The sequence below is a fragment of the Zootoca vivipara genome, chromosome 2 (genome assembly GCF_963506605.1).
Source record: "Zootoca vivipara chromosome 2, rZooViv1.1, whole genome shotgun sequence".
Taxonomy (NCBI): Eukaryota; Metazoa; Chordata; class Lepidosauria; order Squamata; family Lacertidae; genus Zootoca; species Zootoca vivipara.
Genome location: NC_083277.1, coordinates 13,461,176 through 13,485,704, shown reverse-complemented (window position 1 = coordinate 13,485,704; position 24,529 = coordinate 13,461,176). Strand labels below are relative to the sequence as shown.

Here is a 24,529-nt window from a genome sequence, read left to right as displayed (position 1 = left end):
AGATATGAAAGGAACATTTCGTACAAAGATTACCATAATCAAGGACAAAAGTGGTAAGGACCTAACAGAAGCAGAAGACATCACGAAGAGGTGGCAAGAATACACAGAGGAATTATACCAGAAAGATATGGAGGTCTCGTACACCCCAGGTAGTGTGGTTGCTGATCTTGAGCCAGACATCTTGGAGAGTGAAGTCAAATGGGCCTTAGAAAGCACTGCTAATAACAAGGCCAGTGGAAGTGATGATATTCCAGCTGAACTATTTAAAATTTTAAAAGATGATGCTGTTAAGGTGCTACACCCAATATGCCAGCAAGTTTGGAAAACTCAGCAATGGCCAGAGGATTGGAGAGGATCAGTCTACATCCCAATTCCAAAGAAGGGCAGTGCCAAAGAATGCTCCAACTACCACACAATTGCGCTCATTTCACACGCTAGCAAGGTTATGCTTAAAATTCTACAAGGCAGGCTTAGGCAGTATGTGGACCGAGAACTCCCAGAAGTGCAAGCTGGATTTCGAAAGGGCAGAGGAACCAGAGACCAAATAGCAAACATGCGCTGGATTATGGAGAAAGCTAGAGAGTTCCAGAAAAACGTCTACTTCTGCTTCATTGACTATGCAAAAGCCTTTGACTGTGTCGACCACAGCAAACTTTGGCAAGTTCTTAAAGAAATGGGAGTGCCTGATCACCTCATCTGTCTCCTGAGAAATCTCTATGTGGGACAAGAAGCTACAGTTAGAACTGGATATGGAACAACTGATTGGTTCAAAATTGGGAAAGGAGTACGACAAGGTTGTATATTGTCTCCCTGCTTATTTAACTTATATGCAGAATTCATCATGCGAAAGGCTGGACTAGATGAATCCCAAGCCAGAATTAAGATTGCCGGAAGAAATATCAACAACCTCAGATATGCAGATGACACAACCTTGACAGCAGAAAGTGAGGAGGAATTAAAGAACCCTTTAATGAGGGTGAAAGAGGAGAGCGCAAAATATGGTCTGAAGCTCAACATCAAAAAAACCAAGATCATGGCCACTGGTCCCATCATCTCCTGGCAAATAGAAGGGGAAGAAATGGAGGCAGTGAGAGATTTTACTTTCTTGGGCTCCTTGATTACTGCAGATGGTGACAGCAGTCACGAAATTAAAAGACACCTGCTTCTTGGGAGAAAAGCAATGACAAACCTAGACAGCATCTTAAAAAGCAGAGACATCACCTTGCCGACAAAGGTCCGTATAGTTAAAGCTATGGTTTTCCCAGTAGTGATGTATGGAAGTGAGAGCTGGACCATAAAGAAGGCTGATCGCCGAAGAATTGATGCTTTTGAATTATGGTGCTGGAGGAGACTCTTGAGAGTCCCATGGACTGCAAGAAGATCAAACCTATCCATTCTAAAGGAAATCAGCCCTGAGTGCTCACTGGAAGGACAGATCATGAAGCTGAGGCTCCAATACTTTGGCCACCTCATGAGAAGAGAAGAATCCTTGGAAAAGACCCTGATGTTGGGAAAGATTGAGGGCACTAGGAGAAGGGGACGACAGAGGACGAGATGGTTGGACAGTGTTCTCGAAGCTGCGAACATGAGTTTGACCAAACTGCGGGAGGCAGTGCAAGACAGGAGTGCCTGGCGTGCTCTGGTCCATGGGGTCACGAAGAGTTGGACACGACTAAATGACTAAACAACAACAACCCTGAGTTACATCACATGCTTGTCGGGGCGGGGTTAGGAACTTTCTATGAGGAGAAAAGAGTGGTTATGACAGTTGGGAGAGAGAGGGAGATGAAGCAGGAGAGTGTGAGCTTGGGTGATGGTAGAATAGGTTTATAGAGTAGTGTTAGGTGAGGAATTTGTGAGGTTTGAAATTATATGTTTAACAAGAACAGTTCCTTGAAACCACATGCTTGTACACATGAACCTTGAATGCAACCGTTAAGTTCATAAGACATTAAATGTTAAATTAAAGTTCCATCCATACCATCGTCTGTGTGATCTTTCCAGCAGAGGTATCTATTGCTCATCTGGTGGGGATACTCATTAAAAGGACAAAACCCCTTATCCAAGGCAAAAAGGATAGGTTGTTGTCCCTTGAGTGCACCGAGAGGAGGAGGAAGAGGGAGACTGGTTCAAGGGTGACACAGAGTTTCCTCAGGAGGGAGGAAAGCTTTGCAGTGGGGAAAGCTCAAGAGAGGAGAACCCCTTACTGGTGTGTACACTAGGAATAGTCTCATATCCACCTCGGAGCTTAAAGATACTGGGCTACGTTTTGGGCTGGAAGAGTACTTTCATTTTATCTTTAAACCCCAAGCGTTATAAGGAGAATAACTGGGATAGTGGGAGGTGAACTTTACCTCAGGACATCCCCATTAAAGCCTTGCACAATCTGAGAAGTAGGTTGTACAATAAAGACGGAAAGTAGGGGACTTTCGTCACACCCCTCTTCTGAAAATGCTGAATATCTGTATTTCATGTCCTCCTCCTTCCATGATCTCCAAGATCTTCCTGATACAGTCCAACTGCACACATTCCCAAATCATCCAGCACCACTGACTTCCCGAGGCTGCTGTATTGTGTCTAGGACACTGGCAATTGGACAGCACCTTCCACTGGATGAGAAGATAGAGGGTTAAATCAGGGCTGGCCAAATGGGACTCAGCTCAGTCCCCTCCTTGCCCCTCTCTGCATCTGCTGCCTGAGGGGGCTGCCTCAGTTTCCCTCATGGTGGTGCAGGCCCTGAGAGCAGCCTTCTCTTTGCCCCCCAAAATACAGGAAACATGACAAAGACCTTGGAGTGTAACCATGGAACACAACAACAACAACAACAACAACAGGTTGTAACTCACTTTGAGCTGCCCTGGCCAAGAGAAAGCAACTAACAGATTCAATAAATAAATAAAAATAACAATTGCAGTAATCATTACACAGGCTGCTTGGGGGGGGGAACCCCACCCATTTCCATAACAATCTTCCCAATCCCTTAAATCCCACAGGTTTAAGAGACCTGAAATAGTGGCAATAATGGAAACCTGGTGGAATGGAGAGAAGGAGTTGGGCACACTTATCTCTGGATAGGGACACTTTCGATGTTTCTCAACAGAAACACAGGCATATGGGAGAGACTGTAGTTGACAAGACAGAAGCCCCAAAGGGCGGAAATAATAAAGTGGGCTTCCTCCCTTTCTTCTTTCCCCCAATGGTTGGACTCGCTATAACAGCCCCCAGCGCCCCATGAAGCTGCTGATCTGGGACTTATGGCTGGGCAAGGACTGAGCTTCAAGGGAGGAGAGGGTGCGTGGATCAGGCCTCCTGTTTAGGGATCTCTCCCTGGTCGACTTGAAGTCGTGGCAGATTCCTGGGCAGGAAGAAGTCAAGGCAGGCAGCAGAGAGGCGCGGAATTGGGGCCTCCGTTCAAGTCTCAGCCCTTGGTGGACCTCCCATTTCATTCCCACGGAAGCCCCACGGGGGGGGGGCAGGGCAGCTGAGCATCTCTTGACTCTCAAGCGGATGGGGCGCTGCGAAGTCCTTCCCACCTCCTTTGCTCGCTATTATATTCCGATTTCCTTTCCTGTAATATAAAGGGCTGGGGGCTCTCCATTGACGCGAGGCGCCCCCGCTCGCCTGATCCACAGAAGGAGTGCTCCCCCTCCCCTACTTTCCTTTCACCCCCCCACCTCGCCCCAAATCCTGCCCTCCCTTCCCAGCTGCCCTGTTTGCAGATTGAGGGGGAGAAAAAGCGCATCATTCTCCCCCCCCCCAAAAAAACCAATATACTGTATATATATTTTGCACCTCTTTTTCCTCCTCCTCTGCAGACCTGCTCCTTTTCCCGGAATGTGAATGTGAATGGCGGCCCCTCCTCTCCAACTTTGGCTGCCCCCTCCCCCCTCCAAATCTCCCTGCCTCTCTAGGCAGCGGAGCTCACTGCCCCCTGGGGAGGAATGAGCGACTCTTCCCTCCCAGAACAGACAAATCCTCCTTCCAAATGCATTGTTCCATGCATTGAAATTGTTGAGACGTGGGGTTTGTGATTTCAGCTCTCTTGACAAAACATGCTGGAGACAGTTCTCTAGTAACAGCTCTTTATTAAAGTGAACAAGACTGACTGTGAGGGCAGGAAGGCTACATTTATAGGGACAGGGGACTGGCTAGGAAGGGATACATTTTAGAGGGAACAATATCAAGCAATCACAGTGCTGCCTTTTGGAGGGAACCAATAAGACAGAGGATCCAAATACAACAGCTTAAATGAACCAATAGTAGCTGTACCCTCTGGAACCAAAAGGCAGTTACTTTATCCTAATGCAAATACAGACAATAATAATACAGATATAAAATCCTTTGACTCAATACACAACAGAAATGGTTTCTCCCCTGTGTGAGTCCGTGGATGAATTCTAAAATGGGGCCTGGATCCTTCTTGCAGAAGAGCTTCAGGGGCTCCCGGTGCTTCTGGCACAAAATGCCCCCCTTGGCTTCTGCCAGCTGCCAGTTGGGCCTGGGGCTTCCCTACACTGGGGGCAAGAGACGCTTTAGCCCTCCCCCTCTCCCCAGTACTGGGTCAGGCAGCCCTGGCAGAAATTGTGCCCGCAGTCGAGGATCACCGGGTCCTTGAAGAACTCCAGGCAGATGGAGCAGGTCGCTTCCAAGCACAGCGCCTGGATGGGACCCCCGGGGTGGTCCATGGCTGCCTCGCCCGGGAGCGGAATAAGGACAGCTTTCGCTTCTGATCGCAAATGCATTGACTTTGCATTCTGTTTCCCGGAATCTCCTCGGGGACTGGCTGAGCGAGGAGCGGCAATGGGCGGAGGGGTGTGCCTTAGCTGGATGTTTTTGCTGCTGTCAGATGGGTGCTCACGCCTAGGCTAAGAGGGAAGGGTGGATCCCTTTCCTCCAGAAACAGCCGAAACAAAATAAAAAATTTCCTTCCAGCAGCACCTTAGAGACCAACTAAGTTTGTCATTGGTATGAGCTTGTCCCCAGATGCTTACATATAGTGGGATGGTGGGGAGGGGTATTACTCAGAAGGGTGGTGGAAATGGGTGATTGACTGACTGATAGCAGTTGACGACTGTTAACGACTGCAAATGGTCTTTACAGGAGAAAGCAAGGGGTGAGATGGCTAAAGACAACGTTATCATGTATAATGAGATAAGAATCCAATGTCTTTGTTCAGACCAGGTCTCTCCATGGTTTTAAGCTTGGTAATAAGTTGCAGTTCAACAACTTCTCTTTCCAGTCTATTTCTGAAATTCTTTTGTAGTAAGACAGCTACTTTGAGATCTTGTATAGAATGTCCTGGGAGATTGAAGTGTTCTCCTACTGGTTTCGCTGTCTTGTGATTCCTGATGTCAGATTTATGTCCATTTATCCTTTGGCATAGGGTTTGGCCTGTTTGTCCAATATAGAGAGCTGAAGGGCACTGTCGGCATTTGATGGCATACACAATGTTAGAAGGTGAGCAATTAAATAGTCCTGAGATGGTATGTTGGGTGTTGTTGAGGCCAGTAATGGTGTTTTCCGGGTGTATGTGGCAGCAAAGTTGGCATCTGGGTTTATTGCAGGCTCTGGTACCAGTGTCCATGTTAAGTCGGGTGGTTGTATTATTGTGGGTGAGGAGTTGTTTAAGATTGGGTGGCTGGCTGTAGGCAATTAAAGGTCTTCCTCCCAGAGTTTGAGAAAGAGAACTGTCATTGTCGTAGATCTCTCATGATGCGTTGTACTGTTTTAACTTGGGAGCTGTATGTGATTACTAGTGGTGTTCTGTTATTTTCTTTTTTGGGTCTGTCTTGCAGCAAGTTCTCTCTGGGTATCAGTCTGGTTCCGTTGATCTGTTGTTTAAACTTCATCGGGTGGATATTTTAGTTCTAAAACGGTTTGCTGTAGATTTCTTAGGGGAGAGTCTCTGTAGAGTTGGAACAGAAGCGGTTGTAATGTAGGGCCTGGCTATATACAATGGGTTGTTTGGTATGTTTGGGATGGTAGCTAGAAGCATGTAGATATGTTTGTCGGTCAGTTGGTTTACGGTATAAGATGGTGTCTAAATGCCCATCCTGTATTTTTATAGTAGTGTTCAAAAAATGTATTTCTTGCATAGATTGGTTCATTGTTAGTTTGATGGTGGGGTGAACGTCATTGAATGTCTGGTGGAAGGTTTCCAGGGTCTGTTGACCATGTGTCCAGATAGTAAAAATATCAACAGTGTATCACAGGTACAAGAGAGGTTTGAGTGGGTAGGAGTTTAGGAAACGTTGTTCTAAATCCGCCATGAAGATTTTGGCTTACTGTGGGGCCATGCGGGTGCCCATGGCTGTGCTGCTGATCTGGAGGAACAGGTCATCACCAAATTTGAAGTGGTTGTCGGTAAGGACAAAGTGGCAGAGTTTGGTAGCAAAGTCCTCTGTGGTTTTATCTGAAATTGTGTTCCTTATGGCTTGTAAACCATCGTTGTGTGGGATGTTGGTATACAGAGATTCCACATCCATAGTGGCTAGTATAGCATTGTTAGGAAGATTATTCAAAGATGGTATTTTCCTCAGAAAATCTGTGGTGTCACGTACGTAGCTGGGAGCACTGATAGCATATGGTTTCAGAACGGAGTCCATATAGCGGGAGTGGCTCCCAGGACTATTTACTGCCACACACACACACCAGATCCTAGCAATTTATTTATGGGGGGGGGGAACAGATGGGGATGTACATTATATCCCCTCTCCGCTCAGCTGATCTCCTGTAATCCCCAAGGAGGAGAGGCTGTGTGCACGTGTTTGTGTGTTCGTCTGTATATATATGTGTACACATGACAGCACCTGACGTAGAGTGCGCTCTGTGCTCAAGGTACAGGGATAGTACTTTTGGGCCACCAAAATGGTCACGAAGCTGGGACAATTCCCCTAGGAAGGAAATGGCAACATCTGGGCCTTTTTAGGTTAGAAAGAAAGGCAGGAGGAGCTATGGGGAAATGAAAGGTGTGTGCAAAATCAGGCGTGTTGAACACGCTTTGAGCTGCCTTGAGATCTTCGGATGAAGGGCAATTTACAAATTTAATAAGTGAAAACAAGAATACTGGGACTCATGGGCATCAAATGAAGCTGAACATTAGAGGACTACGGTCAGGCAACAGAGAGTACTTCTTCATAAAAAGGTAAAGGACCCCTGACAGTTAAGTCCAGTCGCGGACGACTCTGGGGTTGTGGCGCTCATCTCGCTTTACTGGCCGAGGGAGCCGGTGTTTGTCCACAGACAGTTTTTCCAGTCATGTGGCCAGCATGACTAAACCGCTTCTGGCGAAACCAGAGCAGCGCCCGGAAACGGCGTTTACCTTCCTGCCGGAGCGGTACCTATTTATCTACTTGCACTTTGGTGTGGTTTCGAACTAATAGGTTAGCAGGAGCAGGGACTGAGCAATGGGAGCTCACCCTGTTGGGGGGATTCGAACCAGTGGCCTTCCAATCGGCAAGCCCTAGGCTCTGTGGTTTAGACCACAGCACCGCTTCTTCATACAGCACTATTAAACTATGAACACCCACTACCAGAAGATGTAGCACAGGCAACAACCAATTTAGGCATATCCGAATGATGCACGATCATGCATGGCAGCGAACCTGAAAGCAGCCCCAAAATGTCATAAAGATGCCATGGAAAGGGGCAGAATAGGCTTACGTGTCTTCCACTGACACACGCGGGGTGAGGTCCGGAACATAACCCCTGTGCAAAACAAGGATTGCCTGCAATGGCTATCAAGTTGGATGGTTTGAATAGGGATTATTGGATAAAGCTTTCTATAAAGCTACCAGCCATGATGGCTGTGCGCTGCATTCCGTGCCAGAGGTGGTCCCCCTCTGCCAGCTGCAAGTGGGAAAACTGGCTATTGCCCTCAGGTCCTGGCTGCACACTTTCCATTGGCATCTGATTGGCAAATGAGAAAATGGAAAGCTGGACAGGCTGGTCCTTTGACCTGATCCGGTGGGATCTCCTTGTGTCCTTACCCCACTTTGGAGTGCAATGTTTGCTGTCTGCACCTACATGATACATTTACCTTCCCCCGTTCCGAGCCTCCATTTTATATTTACTTGCAACCAGTGCCACTTTTCCAGAAAAAGAGATCCTGGAACTCACCGCAAACACCTCCTTCCTTCTCTTCAAATGGCAATGGGGCCCACCTGAGAGGAGCCTGAACTGAGCGCCAGTAAAAGCTCCAGCGGAGAAATGCCCTGCTTGTAACATATACACACACAGTACGTTTCCAAGCACAATTCAAAATGTTGGTGTTGACCTTTAAAGCCCTAAGCGGCTTCAGTCCAGTATACCTGAAGGAGCATCTCCACCCCCATCGTTCAGCCCGGACACTGAGGTCCAGTGCTGAGGGCCTTCTCGGTAGTGGCACCCACCCTTTGAAAAGCCCTCCCATCAGATGTCAAAGAGATAAACCTGACATCTAGAAAACATCTGAAGGCAGCCCTGTTTAGGGAAGTTTTTAATGTGTGACATTTTAATGTATTTTGTTGGAAGCCGCCCAGAGTGGCTGGGGAAACCCAGCCGTGTGGGTGGGGTAATAATAATAATAATGATACAAATAATAACAATAATAATTATTTTGTTTCTGAAGAAACAGCAAACACAGAATATAGGGGAGCTTCGCTGCAAAGAATCCTTTGTCGCCGTTGACAGCCATCATTGCTTGCATGCAAATTGCAGGTATGGCTCAGAGTTCCAACACTCACTTCTTTTTTTTGTAAATACGCCAAGGGTCTACCCACCAGGGAATAATAAAATCACAGAATTATTGAGTTCGAAGAGACCTCCTGGGGTCATCTAGTTCAACCCCCTGCATTGCAGGAATCTCAGCTAAAGCATCCAGGACAGGCGGCCATCTAACCTCTGCTTAGAAACCGCCAAGGAAGGAGAGGCCACAACCTCCCGAGGGAGACTGCTCCATTGTCAAACAGCTCTTACAGTCAAAAATGTACAGCCACAGAAAAGCAGCAGATATTCTTCCCGTGCGGGAAGATTAAAATATTCTGGGGTTTAGTATACGATGAGTTAAAAAAGATGTTTGGAATAACTTTTTTAAAAAGACCTGAAGCATTTCTGCTGAGTATCTTGGGTAAAGATATCCCAAAACATTTGAAAGAATTATTCTTGTACGCAACGGCCGCAGCTCGAATTCTGGTGGCTGAGGGTTGGAAGGAGGAAGGGCAAAATAAGTTGCAGGAATTTGCTGAGATGGCACAACTGACAAATAGCCTGAGAGGTAATTCAAAGCAAACATTTTTGGAAAAGTGGGACAGGTATAAGATATATGTTCAAAAATATATTAAAAGTTCCTTGTCTATGGCGGCGTTGGAGTGATTGTGGAGGGAGACTGAGTTGGACAATAATATTAAGGATACATACTGTTGTAAGAATGTAGTAGATAAATAGTTAGAGGACTATATAGCAATTGGAGTACATTCATGTTTAAAATATAACTTATGCATTAGGGACGAACAGGAAGTCAAAACTCTGGTTATATATGATTTTTAAATAAGGGGGAATTTTCTTCTCTTTTCCGTTTTCCTTTTCCTTTTTCGAGCCAATATAGCGAAAAGCAATACTATGTGCAAATGATTAATTGTTGAATGTGTTTTTTTATTGTGATTATTAGTTTGTTCTGTAATATTAATAAATCTCTAATAAAAATTTATCTTAAAAAGAAAAGAAAAAGAAAAGCAGCAGCAGATGCTTCAGATCCTGGACTTTCCACAACAAATAAGACTCAGGCCAACTTGGGAGTAACAATCCTTTATTCGTTTTATTTGTGTGTTAAGAAATATTATATATATTATATATATATTATATATATATATATGTATGTATATAACTTTCATGGTTCTAAAGAAACCCCCAAGGCTGCTCATTCTGTAAGATAAAATCAAACATTACACTGATTTGTAATAAAATCAAAGCATTCACACTGATTTGAAAGAGAGGCGGCTTCTGTTTTGTGAAAATGGTAAAGAGAAGCTTAGAGAGCGGGAGAATAGCCAACCTTTTGGTTTGGAGGTTTGTTGTTAGTTTGCATTGAGAGAAGCTGGAGGGAAGGAGCAGAAAATAGATCAACAACAGAGGCTGCAGCCCTTTCTCATGCACAGAGTTGGAGGTGGGATTTTTTCCATATCCAAAAGAAGGGGCAGAAGGTGTCGGACGAGGAATCGGCTAAGGAGAAAGTGTGGAGCAGGCTTGCCGCTTCAGCGTCAAAAAAAGCCACCTGTTGAGCATCCAGATTCAGGGCCACTCGTATTCTTTGGGGCTCCGTAGTCGGATGCAGGAAAGGGTAATGTGGAGGTACAATGGCCCTGTAGCGACCCTCCCACCTCCCAATAGCCCAGACGCCGGCTTCCGGGGAAGGGTGGGCGTCTTTCCTGACCCCCACAAGCGGTTTCGAGATGCCCAGAGCCCAGGCGCCCTCATTCCTCACTTCGACTTCCCAGTAGCTTCTGCCAGAGCTGAAGGATTCCCGGCACTGAGCACATGGCCAGCGCTCAAATCGGCCAGCGCCGAGAGGAAGGGCCTGCGGCCTTTCTGCCAGTGCCAAACTTCTCAGGTCCTCGGATACGATGAGCCGAGGATGAGCCGTGGCTGGGTTCAGAGACACTTTCGCTGCGGAAGAGAAAGGAGATCAGATTCCAAGCAGGACAGCCTGGCAAGCGTGCGGCGCTACCCTAGGCCACATTCGCAACATGCATTTAGAAGAGAGGTCCCAAGGGACTGACCAGGAAGGAACAGACACCTATCTGCTGTGGTGTAGTGGTCAGGGCCCTGGACTGTGTCTGCAGAGGCCAGGTTTCAAATCCCCACTCAGCCATGAAACAGGAAGTGAAGTTACAGGGAACCAGGCAGAGGGCCTTCTCAGTAGTGGCACCTGCCCTGTGGAATGCCCTCCCATCAGATGTCAAGGAGATGAATAACTATTTCAGCTGCTTTTAGAAGACATCTGAAGGCAGTTTTGTATAGGGAGCACAGTTCTTAATATTTGATGCTTTATTATGTTTTTATATCTGTTGGAAGCCGCCCAGAGTAGCTGGGGAAACCCAGTCAGATGGGCAGGGTACAAATAATATACATATATTGTAATTATTTTTAAACAAAGTAATAATCATAAATAAATAAGAATAAACATGTGCACCCCACCATTGTAACTATCCAACCTCCCAAAATAACAACACCTATTGCGATGTTTGACCTCTTTCCGTTTTAACGGTCCAAATTCTACAAATACCTTCCATTTCTCCTCAAAATCATTTCTCCTGCATATTCGCGTTCTTACCTTAATGGCACTTGTTAATTTATCATTAATATCCCACACCTCTTTATACCATTCTCCCATTATATATTCACCTTGCCACTTCCACATCCTACCTATAATAATTTGTGCAGCTGTCCATAAATTTGTGAGCATGTCCTTCATAGCCTGTGAACTTTCCACTCCATTGTAAATTGAGAATACAGTGGTACCTCGGTTTACAACCACAATTGGTTCCGGAAGTCTGTACTTAAATTGAAGCGTACTTCACCTGAAGCGAACTTTCCCATTGAAAGTAATGGAAAGTGGATTAATCTGTTCCAGACGGTCCATGGAGTACAGTACTTAAACTGAAGCGTACTTAACCTGAAGCAAACTTTCCCATTGAAGTAATGGAAAGTGGATTAATCTGTTCCAGACGGTCCACGGAGTACAGTACTTAAACTGAAGCGTACTTAACCTGAAGCGAACTTTCCCATTGAAAGTTATGGAAAGTAGATTAATCTGTTCCAGATGGTCCACGGAGTACAGTACTTAAACTGAAGCGTACTTAACCCAAAGTATGAGGTAATTGGTTCTGGAGGTCCGTACTTAACCTGAAGCATACTTAACCTGAAGCAAACTTTCCTATTGAAAGTAATGGAAAGTGAATTAATCCGTTCCAGATGGGTCCGTGGCGTTTGTAAACAGAGGCGTTCGCAAACGGAGGCGGTTGTAAACCGAGGTATGGCTGTAATGCTATCTCTCAACTTTCGGTCAGCTTTAACCCAGTGATTTCTGTTATCTCCTTAAATACCCTTTGCCCAAAAAAATTGTACATGTTTACACCCCCACCACATGTGAGCACAAGTCCCTGTTTTATTATTTGGAATCTAAATCCAAATAATAAAATTATTACTGTATTATTACTACTACTACTTTGGTCTTTAAGTCTAACCTACCTCACAGTGATGCAGGGATAAAAATGGGAAGAAGGCCAGTTTGACCTCCTTGGAGAAAAGGTGGGATACAAAGACAGCATTTATTGACACTACCCACTCATCAAATTAGTACATGGGGGGGGGGGGTTGGCTACTTCTTGATCCAGTTTCCCACCCTGGATTTAATGTGAGTGAACAAAGAAATAGGTGGTCAGCTAGTGAGAGGTACCTCAACACCACCTTTTGCTGCCTGAAATTTACCTTTACGCAGTGAATATCCAGATATGAGATTGCCTGTAGAAGAAAATGGGGGGGGTGAGATTTAGGAGTGCTTCAAATCCACAGAAAACCATCCCATGTGTTAAAACCTGTAACCAATAGACACCCCCCTTTTGTTAAGAGGGCTTTTAAGCAAAGGTTGCAGGGCCACCTATCGGGAATGTGGTACCAGTAGATTTTGGGTACCAGCAGGGGGCTGGACTAGCACTTCCAACACTTACAGAATTATAGAATCATCAAGTTGGAGGCTTTTGGACTACAACTCCCATCATCCCTAGCTAGCAGGACCAGTAGTCAGGGATTTTGGGAATTGTAGTCCAAAACCAGCTGGAGACCCAAGGTTGGGAAATGATGGTTTGGTCCAACTCCCTGCAATGCAGGAATATTTTTGCCTAACGTGGGGCTCGAACCCCTAACCCTGAGATTAGAGCCTCATGCTCTATGGACTGAGCTGCCAGACTTTAAGGACGCATCCTGACTCTTTGAAATACAGAAGCCCAAAAAATTCTGTTTTGTTTCCCAGGGAGGGCTACATGTAATGCTTGCTATTTCTGTATTCTTTTAATTAGCTATTCACCCCACGGTAAAGGTAAAGGTAAAGGTAAAGGGACCCCAGTAATGACTGACTCTGGGGTTGCGGCGCTCATCTCGCATTATTGGCCAAGGGAACCGGCGTACAGCTTCCAGGTCATGTGGCCAGCATGACAAAGCCGCTTCTGGCGAACCAGAGCAGCACACGGAAACGCCATTTACCTTCCTGCTGTAGCGGTACCTATTTATCTACTTGCAATTTTGAACTGCTTTCGAACTGCTAGGTTGGTAGGAGCTGACACAGAGCAACGGGAGCTCACCCCGTCACAGGGATTCAAACCGCCGACCTTCTGATGAGCAAGCCCTAGGCTCTGTGGTTTAACCCACAGCGCCCCCTGCGTCCCATTCACCCCACAGTACTTACTGCAAACTAGTAAACCTGGAATTCTACAAGGGCAGGACCAAAATCAGTAAGACGGAATTACAAGAAAGCGGATTTTGGTTGGACGTCAGGAGAAACTGCTTGGTGGTGGAGCAAGAGACGTCCTTGGAAAGTGCTAAGTTTGACAGAGTCTGGGTCTCCTACCCTCCTTCATACCTAGAGCACAAGGCCTGCCCCTTCCAAAACACACAAACTTCCTACTTAAATCCTTGTCCAGGAAGGAGATAAAGAAAAATCCCACTGACAACTTAGGACTGGTTTTCCTCCGCTACTAGGCTAAATACAGGCTTGGCTTTGGAGAAGTGGCCACCTTGCCATTTCTGTGAGGTCGCCTTCACTGGAGGTATTCAAATACTGCCTCTGTTGGGATATGAGATGCTGTAGCTGTGGCACGGGTGGCACTGTGGTCTAAACCACAGAGCCTAGGGCTTGCCAATCAGAAGGTCGGCGGTTCAAATCCCCGTGATGGGGTGAGCTCCCGTTGCTCGGTCCCAGCTCCTGCCAACCTAGCAGTTCGAAAGCACATCAAAGTGCAAGTAGATAAATAGGTACCGCTACAACGGGAAGGAAAACGGCATTTCCATGCGCTGCTCTGGTTCACCAGAAGCGGCTTTGTCATGCTGGCCACATGGCCCGGAAGCTGTCCACAGACAATGGCTGGTTCCCTTGGCCTATAGAGCGAGATGAGTGCGCAACCCCAGAGTCGTCCGCGACTGGACCTAACGGTCAGGGGTACCTTTACGTTTACGTTAGCTGTGTCCTGCTTTGTTGAACACAGCGAACACAGCATTGTGTGGGATATATGGCCTACAAGATGACGGCGACAATCATGATTTTATTATTTACACCCCGCCCATCTGGCTGGGTTTTCCTAGAAAGAACAAGTTCTGGCAGTTTCCTGCTTGAGCCAGGCTTTCTAAGCATGGGTCCAAGGAGTTTTCCCCTTGCCCCGCTCCTTTCCAATGGAAAACCCACTCCCCAGTGATACATCAGAACAAATGGCAATCTGGGGAAAACCCAATTTCCTGTTAGCTCCGATTGAGCTCTAAAGAGTAGTCCGTCCCCCCGTCCCCCCGAAGGGAGACGGAAACAGCAGAACAAGTGGAGGCATGGATAAGCGAGTTGGTATATGTTTTTCTTGCGATTCATAAAGGAAATTAAATGAATAAATAAATATTCAACTGAACAGTGCTTTTGGGTGCCTTCCAACACCAAAAGTCTATAGGATGGATCCTGGTTTGCCCATGAAATCCAGTCACCTTCAATTTGAGTCTGGTAAACTTCCTTAGGCATTCTCTGTGCTCCACTGTTGCAAGGCAACAATGCCCTATGAAGCACTTACTTCCAGATGCAGGAAGCTGGGCTCCTGGTAGAAATAAAATATGGCCTCCTCACTGTTGTCTGAGCTCCCCTGCTGCATCTGAGAGAATCTCCTACAAAGTCTCGTTCCCAGGCCAATTCCACCCTCCCCCCTTGCTTGGCAGCTGATTCCCCACCCAAAACCCTTCCGGTACCTTTGAATTTCTCTGTGAACTTCTGCAAAATGGCAGTGATGTCCCAAAATTCCCAAGTTTTCCATTTTAGTTTTGGAGGGAAAGTGCCTACATTTTTTAACCTGACCTCCTTGCTCCTGGAGAAAGAGAAAAAGAGAGATTATATAGTATAATGATGATTTATCCCTTTATCTGGACATATTAATAATCAGAGTGGCAGGGGAAAAGAGAAATGGACAGAAAAGGGAAGGAAGGAAGGAAGGAAGGAAGGAAGGAAGGAAGGAAGGAAGGAAGGAAGGAAGGAAGGAAGGAAGGAAGGAAGGAAGGAAGGAAGGACTCCAAGAAGCCCGTCCCACAGGGACAGAAAACCAGCACATTTTGGGTCATTCTGGTACTGTAGGTCACACTCCATCCTTCCTGACTTGCGGGCTTGCTTAGTGGAGAGGAAGAGGCCCCTAATATGCAGCTGGGCTTCAAGACTATCTAAAGTTCATCCCACACCATCCCAAGAATAGTCCAGCAGATCTTCCACCTCTCACACGAAGTGCCGCCCCTTTAAGGACAAGCCGATTGACCTTCACGAAGTGGAATTAAAAGGAAGAGGAGATTCCTTCACCACCACCTTCTTCCCTGTGCAAACTTCCTGTATTGTGCAAAGCCTCCCAATGTGAAACAGAACGATTGAGACCCACTTACCTTTGCAAGGTGCCTGCAACATCCTAGAGTGGGGAGAGGGAGAAGAGGGAACTGAGTGTCCTGCCACAGGCTGCTAAGGAGAACCACCCAGAACCTGAATGCCCCCTGGGGTAAGGATGAATTGGGTTTTTTTAAATTTCTAGCTAAGGATCGTTGGGGAAGAAAACAAAAACTGTCAATAGCTTAATGCATGCCTTTATACAAATTTGTTGTGCGACCGCATTTGGAGTCCTGTATAAAGTTCTGGTCATCTCAACTCAAAAAAGGATATTGTTGAGTTGGAAAAGGTTAAAGGGGGGGGCAATCTTCTCCCCCACCCCAGTACTACTTCTTCTCCAGCTTTATTCTGTATACAACACTGTATACAATTGTATGTCAGCTCCCGAACGCCTGGGGAGTTGAACATTCCAGCTCCCGATCAATCAAAAACCAGAAGTGAGTGCTCCAGTTTTCGAACATTCTTTCGGAAGCCGAACGTCCAACAGGGCTTCCGATTGGCTGCAGGAGCTTCCTGCAGCCAATCAGAAGTCGAACGCTTTGGAAGTCGAATGGATACCCGCAACAGATTCTGTTCGACTTCCGAGGTACGACTGTACTGGGAAAAAGTGCAGCCAGCCATCTTACCTGCAGGAAGTCACTCACAGGCAGCTGAGATGTCTGCTCCATCTCTTGGATGCTGCTGCCCAGGGAGGAGAGGTCCTGGGAGAGTTTGGCCATTTGCTCGTCCCTCTTTGTCATAATCTCCTTCTTGGCCCATTCCATCTGTGCCACAATGAAGCCCAGTTGCTTTTTGATAATGTGGTACAGCTGCTTGACCCCCGCCGTCATTTTCTCCCGCTCGGATTCTATCCGATTCTGCAGCAGGTGGAGAGAGAGGAGAGCCCGTGCGGGGTGGTGGTTAGAGAGCTCGACTAGGGGACCTGAGGGACCAGGGTTCAAATCCCACCCACCCCCACCCAGCCATAATGCTCACTGGCTGCCCTTGGGCCAGGCACTGTCTCTCAGACTAACCTACCTCACAAGGCTGTTGTGAGGATAAAATGGGGAAGGGAAGATGCAAATATGCCACCTTGAGTTTCCTTGGAGGAAACCTGGGGTATGAAGGTAATAATAAAAACATAAAGCAAAGTCAGACATCTATTTGCTATAATTACAACATTTCCCACCCCGTCTCTTCTTCCAAGAGATCAGGGTGGTATGCATTGTCTGCCTTTCCTCCTGCACCCTTACTCTCCAAAAAAATCAATTTATGGATCACAATGTGGTCCGTGAACCACAGTATCCAGCTATTCTCCCAAGGCACAATAGCTTTCTGCGGCATTCTAGGAAGTCATAGCATCCCCAAGGGGATTTCTGAGAGCTCAGGATACACTAGGCAACTCTTGGTGGCACGTGAAGCTCAAAATCAAGAGCTTCAGCTGGATCAAGGCGGGTCGGGGCTGCTGATTCTTCTAGACTTGTCAGCCGCCTTCGACATGGTCGATTATGAGCTTTTAGACCACCGCCTTGCCGACGTGGGGATTCAGGGTACAGTCCAACAATGGCTGTGTTCCTTTATCTCAGGTCGGGGACAGAGGGTGGCGCTAGGGAGGGGGTTGTCACCGTGACACTCCTTGGTGTGTGGAGTCCCGCAAGGTGCAATCCTTTCCCCGATGCTTTTAAATATCTTCATGCGCCCCCTTGCCCAGATTGTCCGGAGTTTTGGGCTGGGTTGTCATCAATATGCTGATGACACCCAGATTTATCTGTTGATGGATGGCCGTCCTGCCTCGGCCCCGGACACATTGACCAAGTGCTTGGAAGCTGTGGCTGGATGGCTACGTGGGAGTCGGCTGAAGCTAAATCCTTCGAAGACAGAGGTCCTCTGGCTGGGGCGGGATGACATGGGGCGGGGGGGGGCAACTTCCATCTTTCGCTGGGGCCCAATTAGTGTCAGCCCCTTCTGTCAAGAGCTTGGGTGTAACCTTGGATGCCTCCCTTTCCATGGAGGCACAGGTTGCAACCACAGCCAAGGTGGCATTTTTCCATCTTCGCCGCATTAAGCAGTTGGTCGCCTACCTCTCTCAACCTGATCTGGCCACAGTGATCCATGCGATGGTCACCTCTAGGCTTGATTATTGTAACTCGCTCTACGCGGGGCTGCCCTTGAAACTGACCCAGAAACTCCAGCGGGTGCAGAATGCTGCGGCGAGGCTCCTTACGGGGTCCCGGCCACGGGATCACATTCATCCAGTGCTTTACCAACTGCACTGGCTCCCAGTGGAGTACAGGATCAGGTTCAAGGTGCTGGTTTTGACCTTTAAAGCCTTATGCGGTTTAGGACCCTCGTACCTACGGGACCGCCTCTCCCGGTATGACCCACATAGGACATTAAGGTCCACAAATAATAACATATTGGAGATCCCGAGTCACAAGGTGGCTAGGCTGGCCTTGACCAGGACCAGGGCCTTCTCAGTACTGGCCCCGACCTGGTGGAACGCTCTGTCCCAGGAGACTAGGGCCCTGCGGGATTTGTCATCTTTTCGTAGGGCCTGCAAGACAGAGCTGTTCCGTTTGGCCTTCGGACTGACGCAGTCTGACCCCACGGTTACCCTCCCCTAAGGCTTTATTTCATAATGGTTTTATCTTATTCGTAGATTTTTAATTTTAAAATTGAATTTTAACATTGTATTAATCTGTGTTTTAACTGAATTGTTTCTTTTATATTTGCGTTGATATTATTTGTTGTTAGCCGCCCTGAGCTCGGTCTTGACCGGGAAGGGCGGGGTATAAATAAAAATTATTCTTATTCTTATTATATTATTATTATTATTAAAATAATATGGTAGCTCCACAAGTTCCTGGTGAAAAGAGACACGTACAAGCAGGTCTTGGCTTTCCTTTTCTGTATTCAATATATGCACCAGAATCTCTTCTCTCTGCTTCCTCATCACTTCCAGCAAGCTGCAGATGTGATCCTGGAGAGGAGGGCGAGAAATCGCGTTAGAGCAGGTTTGAAAAAAATCACTATTGTTGCATAATGAATTGGGGGTGGGGAAAATGTTTAAAAGTACTTTTCCAAAAACAAACAGAGTCCTTTGGGTTGGGGATAATTCAGATGGAAATTCCCAGGTGTCAAAAAAAAGGTTATTTATGTATGTCACTACTGCAGCCAGTGTTTCATTAGCCAAAACATGGAAATCGAGCGAAGTCCCAACTAAAGAAGAATGGCAGCTTAAACTGATGGATTATGCACAGCTTGTGGACCGATCATATAGAATCAGAGAACAAGAAGAACATATGTTTAAAGAAGATTGGAAAATGTTTACTGAATATATGGAGGGAAATTGTGTTTATTTGAAAACGTGGGCAGCTTTAGGATAAATTCAACAGTGTAAATAAGTTTTGATGGATGCAATAATGGAATACTGAATAGTTTGGTTTATATAAAATATGCAGGGATTTATGTTTTGTAAAATGAACCATGGAAAGAGAAAGCAATGGAAAGAGAAGGGAAGTCATTGAAATTTTAAGGTTGTTTAAATAAATATTCTAAAATGTAAAACAGAAAATTTAATAAAAATTATTGGGGGGGGAGAGAGAAAAAAGTCACTATTGTTTCAATGGAAGCTCCATTCCCTCTGCTCCTTGCTTCCCAATTCCCCCTGGGGTTTTACTTCAGGAGTGGCTAATTTTCAGCCCTACAAACATTGCTCAGCTACAGCTTGAATCCTCCCTGAGCACTGGCCGTGATAGTAGGGGCTGATGGGAGTTGTAGTTCAGCAACACCCTGGAGGGAGCCCCAATTTCCTCACCCCTGAATCTATTTTACTGGATGCATGAACTTGGCTGAGTGTCAGGTCTAATGAGCCCAGCAGCTCATCTCCGGTAGGTCTTGCCCCATGGATCAGTTGCCAAGACTGAAATTGCCCACCTCCCCACAGCCGTCTAAGTCCCCTCCTCTACAGGGCTTTTTCGAAGCAATCAGAGACTGTGCCTGCCTGCACCCTTCCACGGCTATGCTCATTTCATCCCTCTTCTGGTTCTAGGAGATAAGGGGTGAGGGGAGCATGTCGCAGCAGGAGGGGGAGACACCCGGGACTTTTCAGCAGCCTTCCTCATCTCTGCCTTCTGTTCCCCTCTGCTCCTGCCTCTGATTCTGGAGCGTTCCAATTTTACTGTGCGTCCACAAACACAAAGCGTGCCCTGTTTACTGCTCCCTGAAGCAGCGTCCAGCGTCCCACCTACCCTAAGGTTAGTAGACGCCCCCGTTTCCCGGGGACAGTCCCCGGATTTACAAATCAGTCCCCTGACAAAATCCATCTATTTAGTAGGAAGTTGAAAAGTGTCCCCGGATTCATTGAAAAAAATCTGGTAACCTTAACCTACCCTGTATTCTTGGGCAGCCTCCTCCTTGGGAACCACGCTGTGTCCTTTGTGCTCCCTGGACCAGTCACACACCACACAGATGGGGACTTGGTCGTCCTTGCAGAAGAGTTTGAGGGGCTCCCCGTGTCTCCCGCAGAACCTCCTCCCTTCAGCCTCCTCCTTCTCCTGATCTTTCAGCTGCTTGGCTATCTCGGCAAAGTTGCCCAGCTGCTTATTTGGCTTGGACTTCGTTGCCCGGGTGGCCCTTTTACACAGAGGGCAGAGGGTGTTGGCAGAAGATTCCCCCCAACACTGGGCAATGCAGGCGGAGCAGAAGCTGTGCTCACACTCTAAAGTCACAGGATCCGTGAAGAAGTCGAGGCAAATGCAGCAAGTCACTTCCTCCTGAAGCCTCTTCCTGAGGTTCTCAGCAGCCATGGTGGTTCTCTTCCTGGAGCTGCAGGAAAGGAAGCAGGAAAAGAGAGGGAAATAGTAGCTGTGCCCTTTCTTATATCTCACTAATAGTACATAGTATACAAACGTCTCCAACAGAATACTCAATAGAGCACCTCTTTACCAGAGCACTTAAATTTCACACGATATAATCTCACCTTTCATGTACCTCCACACTAAAGAAACTTGCACCTAGACAACTAGTCCATCAATTGATCGACAGCTTCAGCAAATCACAGTCCACACGGAGCTGAACTCCTCTTCTGGCCTCTAACACTCTTCACATGTTCTCAACAGCCACTCACTCAGCCTGAGGTTGAGTGGGTGAGAAAATGAGGGCTTGTTGGAGGAGGAGGAGGAAGGAAAGGGTATTTCAAGAAAACGAAATGTTTTCCCGAACATCCATTTACATCAAGCATAGCCAACACAGTGCCCACCTGCCCCATCAATCCCGGGTAAGGGTAAAGGGACCCCTGACTATTAGGTCCAGTCGTGACCGACTCTGGGGTTGCGGCGCTCATCTTGCTTTACTGGCCGAGGGAGCCTGTGTACAGCTTCCGGGTCATGTGGCCAGCATGACTAAGCCGCTTCTGGTGAACCAGAGCAGTGCACGGAAATGCCGTTTACCTTCCCACCAGAGCGGTACCTATTTATCTACTTGCACTTTGACGTGCTTTCAAACTGCTAGGTTGGCAGGAGCAGGGACTGAGCAATGGGACCTCATCCCGTCGTGGGGATTCGAACCGTCCACTTTCTGATCAGCAAGCCCTAGGCTCCGTGGTTTCCCAGGTAGCATGGCCAATTGACAGGGTTTGTGGGAGTTGTGCCTCGGTCCTCAATTCAGGGATAAAAGGTTGGGGGGGAAGCAGGCAGAAGGTAAAAACAGAACACCAAATAAACCCACTGTAGCTCTGCAACTGAACTAAACGTAGCCTATTGACTGTTCACAGGGCCGTCTTAAGGGTACCCAGCGCCCTGGCACAAGAACAATTTTGCCCCCCCCCCTTCGGCCTGCACGGCTCCCGGCTCTGAGTCACTCACCTCTGGTGGCTCCGGATGCTCTCCTCCTGGTGCTGCTGCGCAGCGGCGCTCAGCTCCAGGCGCATGGGCCGGCCCAGCTCACCCAGCTCCGCTTCCCTGCCCAGCGGAGGCCTGTTTGTACACGGGCCTGCGGAGGAGCTGCCGGGCGAGCTCGGGAGGCTGCTGTAAGGGGAACGTGACTCCGCCGGCCTCGCCGAGCTCCAAGTCCGGCAGGCCCCGTTGCCAGCCCAGCACCTCGTCGCTGCCACCAGCAGGGCCGCCGCCGCCAAAGCCAGAGGCCCTCCCACTCGGGACACCCGCGACCGCCGGCCCCGCCGCATCTCTGCTGCGCCGCTTGAGGAGCGTGGGGCAGGACCCGAGGAGGAAGGGCCACCCCGCCACCGCCGGGCCTGGAGCAAGCAAGCGGCCTTCTTTGCAGGAGCAGCCTAGGTGCCTCAGAGACCGCGCGGCTCCTGGCCTCAGAGGTTTGACAGCCTTCCCGCCAACCCTGGCGCTGCGTTTCATTGGTAGAGCTGCTGCCATGTGGCATCACCTCTACCAATGAAACGCAGCGCCGGGGTGAGGGATGACCCTGCAGAGCGAAGCAGGGTCCTAGTGCCCCTGCTCCGCTCGCTTACCTCCCTGCTCTCCCCTGAGTGGCGCGGCTGGCGGAGGGAAAAGGGAGGCCGCCGCGCAGCTCCCCCACTTGCTGGGGCGCCCCTCAGCGCCCCCTGAGCACCCAGGTGCCCTGGTGCACTACGCCACCGGGGGTCTACCTAGAGCCGGCCCTGACTGTTCAAGTTTATTGACAAAGGCTCTGGAAAGCTGGGCAGCTTCTTAGAAGATTCAGGATTCCAGTACTAGACAGGAAACTGAATCCTCTGACGTTGAGGGAGGGGGCAACGAGGCTGCAAACGCAGCTCCGCTTTTCTAAAAAGGCTCTTTGGCCCTTTCCTCGCAAGCTTCTCGTGCTCCCCTAATCCAGTTAGGGGGAAGGAAGACTAGGTTGTGCAAGCATCATGATGATGATGATGATGATGATAATAATAATAATAATAATAATAATACCGTAATAGCTAGTTTTAAAGAACAGCAATTTCCCCAAGATGCCAGCTCAAAACAGCCGCCAGCTTTTTACCCGGCAAGATAGGAGAGGAGGAGTTACCTGCCCAAACGGTGCGTGCTGCCAATTCTGGTACTTATTTCGACACGGGATTGGGTGGTGGTGAAGAGAGAGCAGAGAACGGCCAACGTCCAGGGATGCCGAAACTGTGCGTGAAAGGGAAAGAAGGAAAATTCTAATGTTGCTCCAGGCGGCCGATAAATAGCGGCGGGGGCCTGGAGCCACGCCTTTCCCTGCGCCCTCGCAGGTGGTGGTGTGGTGGTTTGCGGCAATCAATGAATGAGCCGAGCGTATCTGAATGAGAAGGCGCGCCAAGCGCCCACGAATCAACGCAAGTGGAGCAGCGAAAGTTGCGGTGTGTGGGGGGGAGCTAGTGAAAGGTGAAAAACCTGGCTTGGCAGGCAAGTCCCGAGTCTGCTCTCGCCTGGATGCCGCTCCGCCCCCCCTTGCAATGGGCCTTTTCCCACACGAGGGGTTTAAAAGGGCATCGCTTTCCTTAAAACTGCTTGTGGGAGGGAGGGAGGGAAGACGCGTTGGGAGCGTGTGTTTGCGCAAGAAGCTCTGGATCCTTCCTCATTTCATTCGAGGGCGGATCCGCTCTCCGTGGATTGGCTGCTACAGACCAATTTTATTCGTTCAGTGGTTCCCTGTGTACCGAAAGCAGGAGTGAAAAGGCAAGCCATCTATTTTATAGACGTAGGTTTCATCACCTCTTCCTTCTTTTCTGGCAGTTCAGGTTCCAAGTACTAGCTACAGGTATGTAGCCGTGTTGGTCTGAGGTAATTGAAACAAAATAAAATAAATCCTTCCAGTAGCACCTTAGATAAAGGGACCCATGACCGTTAGGTCCAGTCGCGGACGACTCTGCGGTTGCAGAGCTCATCTCGCTTTACTGGCCAAGGGAGCCGGCGTACACCTTCCGGGTCATCTGGCCAGCATGGTCTTTAAGCAGAGGCTTGACAGGCATATGTCAAGAATGCTTTGATGGTGTTTCCTGGGTTGGACTGGATGGCCCTTGTGGTTTCTTCCAACTCTATGATTCTATGAACCTCCTTCCACATTATACTCATCCATTTTGTTTCTCCCCTGTGTCATTTTGGGGATAGCATTCTACACACAATTGTGTCACTGTGCCCCCCCACACACACTAATAATAATTATTATTTATTTATAACCCGCCCATCTGGCTGGGTTTCCCCAGCCACTCTGGACGGCTTCCAACAGGATATTAAAATAAAATAATCTATTAAGCATTAAAAGCTTCCCTAAATAGGGCTGCCTTCAGATGTCTCCTAAAAGTCTGGTAGTTGTTTTTCTCTTTGACATCTGGTGGGAGGGCGTTCCACAGCGCGGGTGCCACTACCGAGAAGGCCCTCTGCCTGGTTCCCTGTAACTTGGCTTCTTGCAGCGAGGGAACCACCAGAAGGCCCTCAGCACTGGACCTCAGTGTCCGGGCAGAATGATGCGGGTGGAGACGCTCCTTCAGGTATAGTGGACCAAGGGGCACACACACACACACACACACACACACAACACACCCTTAAAGAGCTACAATTCTCAGAGTAGTTTAACAGTCAAATTCCTCCTCTTATGGAACTTTGGAAATTGTAGCTTTCTGGAGAAATACAGGGTTTTTGTAGCAACCCCCATCATCCTTAAACAACAAATCCCAGCATTCTTTGGGAAATGTTTTTATATAAGCAGGAAGCTGCCCAGAGAGTCTATGCTTTTAAGCATCGTGCACTTTAGAAACGCTTTTAAATAAACAGCACAAAATAAAAGGGGTGAGAGGGACCTGAGATAATGAAAGCGAAGAGAGTAAAAAGTGAAGCTTCCCCAACTCTGCCACTAAGCCAGAAAAGAAGGAAGAGGTGATGAAACCTACGTCTATAAAATAGACGGCTTGCCTTTTCACTCCCGCTTTCGGTACACACGGAACCA

At 47.9% G+C, this 24,529-nt stretch overlaps 2 protein-coding genes across 4 annotated transcripts in view; both read right to left on the bottom strand.

Moving 5' to 3' along the window:
* Window positions 1-24,529, bottom strand: part of LOC132591578 (oocyte zinc finger protein XlCOF6-like) — a 39,001-nt gene that overhangs the window by 5,623 nt on the left and 8,849 nt on the right. The window contains exon 1 of one of the 2 annotated variants that reach the window (XM_060270797.1): window positions 3,793-3,854. The exons of the other annotated variant lie outside the window; for it this stretch is intronic. The gene's annotated coding sequence lies outside the window, so the exon portion shown is untranslated. Of the gene's footprint in view, window positions 1-3,792; window positions 3,855-24,529 lie in introns of those variants that run through there. 2 annotated transcript variants of the gene reach the window in all.
* LOC132591565 (zinc finger protein RFP-like) lies at window positions 9,788-22,746 on the bottom strand. Of its 2 annotated transcripts, none has more exons than XM_060270710.1 (8): window positions 22,631-22,746; window positions 20,014-20,449; window positions 18,507-18,602; window positions 16,270-16,500; window positions 15,646-15,668; window positions 14,971-15,086; window positions 12,466-12,498; window positions 9,788-10,641 (listed from the first exon to the last, which is right to left on the bottom strand). In XM_060270710.1, exons 2-8 carry the CDS (start codon window positions 20,428-20,430, stop codon window positions 10,124-10,126), a joined length of 1,434 nt encoding a protein of 477 aa, XP_060126693.1. In that variant the 5' UTR covers window positions 20,431-20,449; window positions 22,631-22,746; the 3' UTR covers window positions 9,788-10,123. The 2 variants fall into 2 exon arrangements, with proteins under 2 accessions (XP_060126693.1, XP_060126692.1); XM_060270709.1 differs by lacking the exon at window positions 22,631-22,746 and adding an exon at window positions 21,487-21,920.

Coding starts and splice junctions, on each gene's coding strand:
- LOC132591565 (XM_060270709.1), bottom strand. CDS start 21,806: ATGCGGCGGGGCCGGCGGTCGCGGGTGTCCCGAGTGGGAGGGCCTCTG. Junction 15,669..16,269: donor CTGTGAGTGACTTCCTGCAG/GTAAGATGGCTG, acceptor TCCCCACTCTAG/GATGTTGCAGGCACCTTGCA. Junction 10,642..12,465: donor TGGATATTCACTGCGTAAAG/GTAAATTTCAGG, acceptor TCTCTTCCGCAG/CGAAAGTGTCTCTGAACCCA.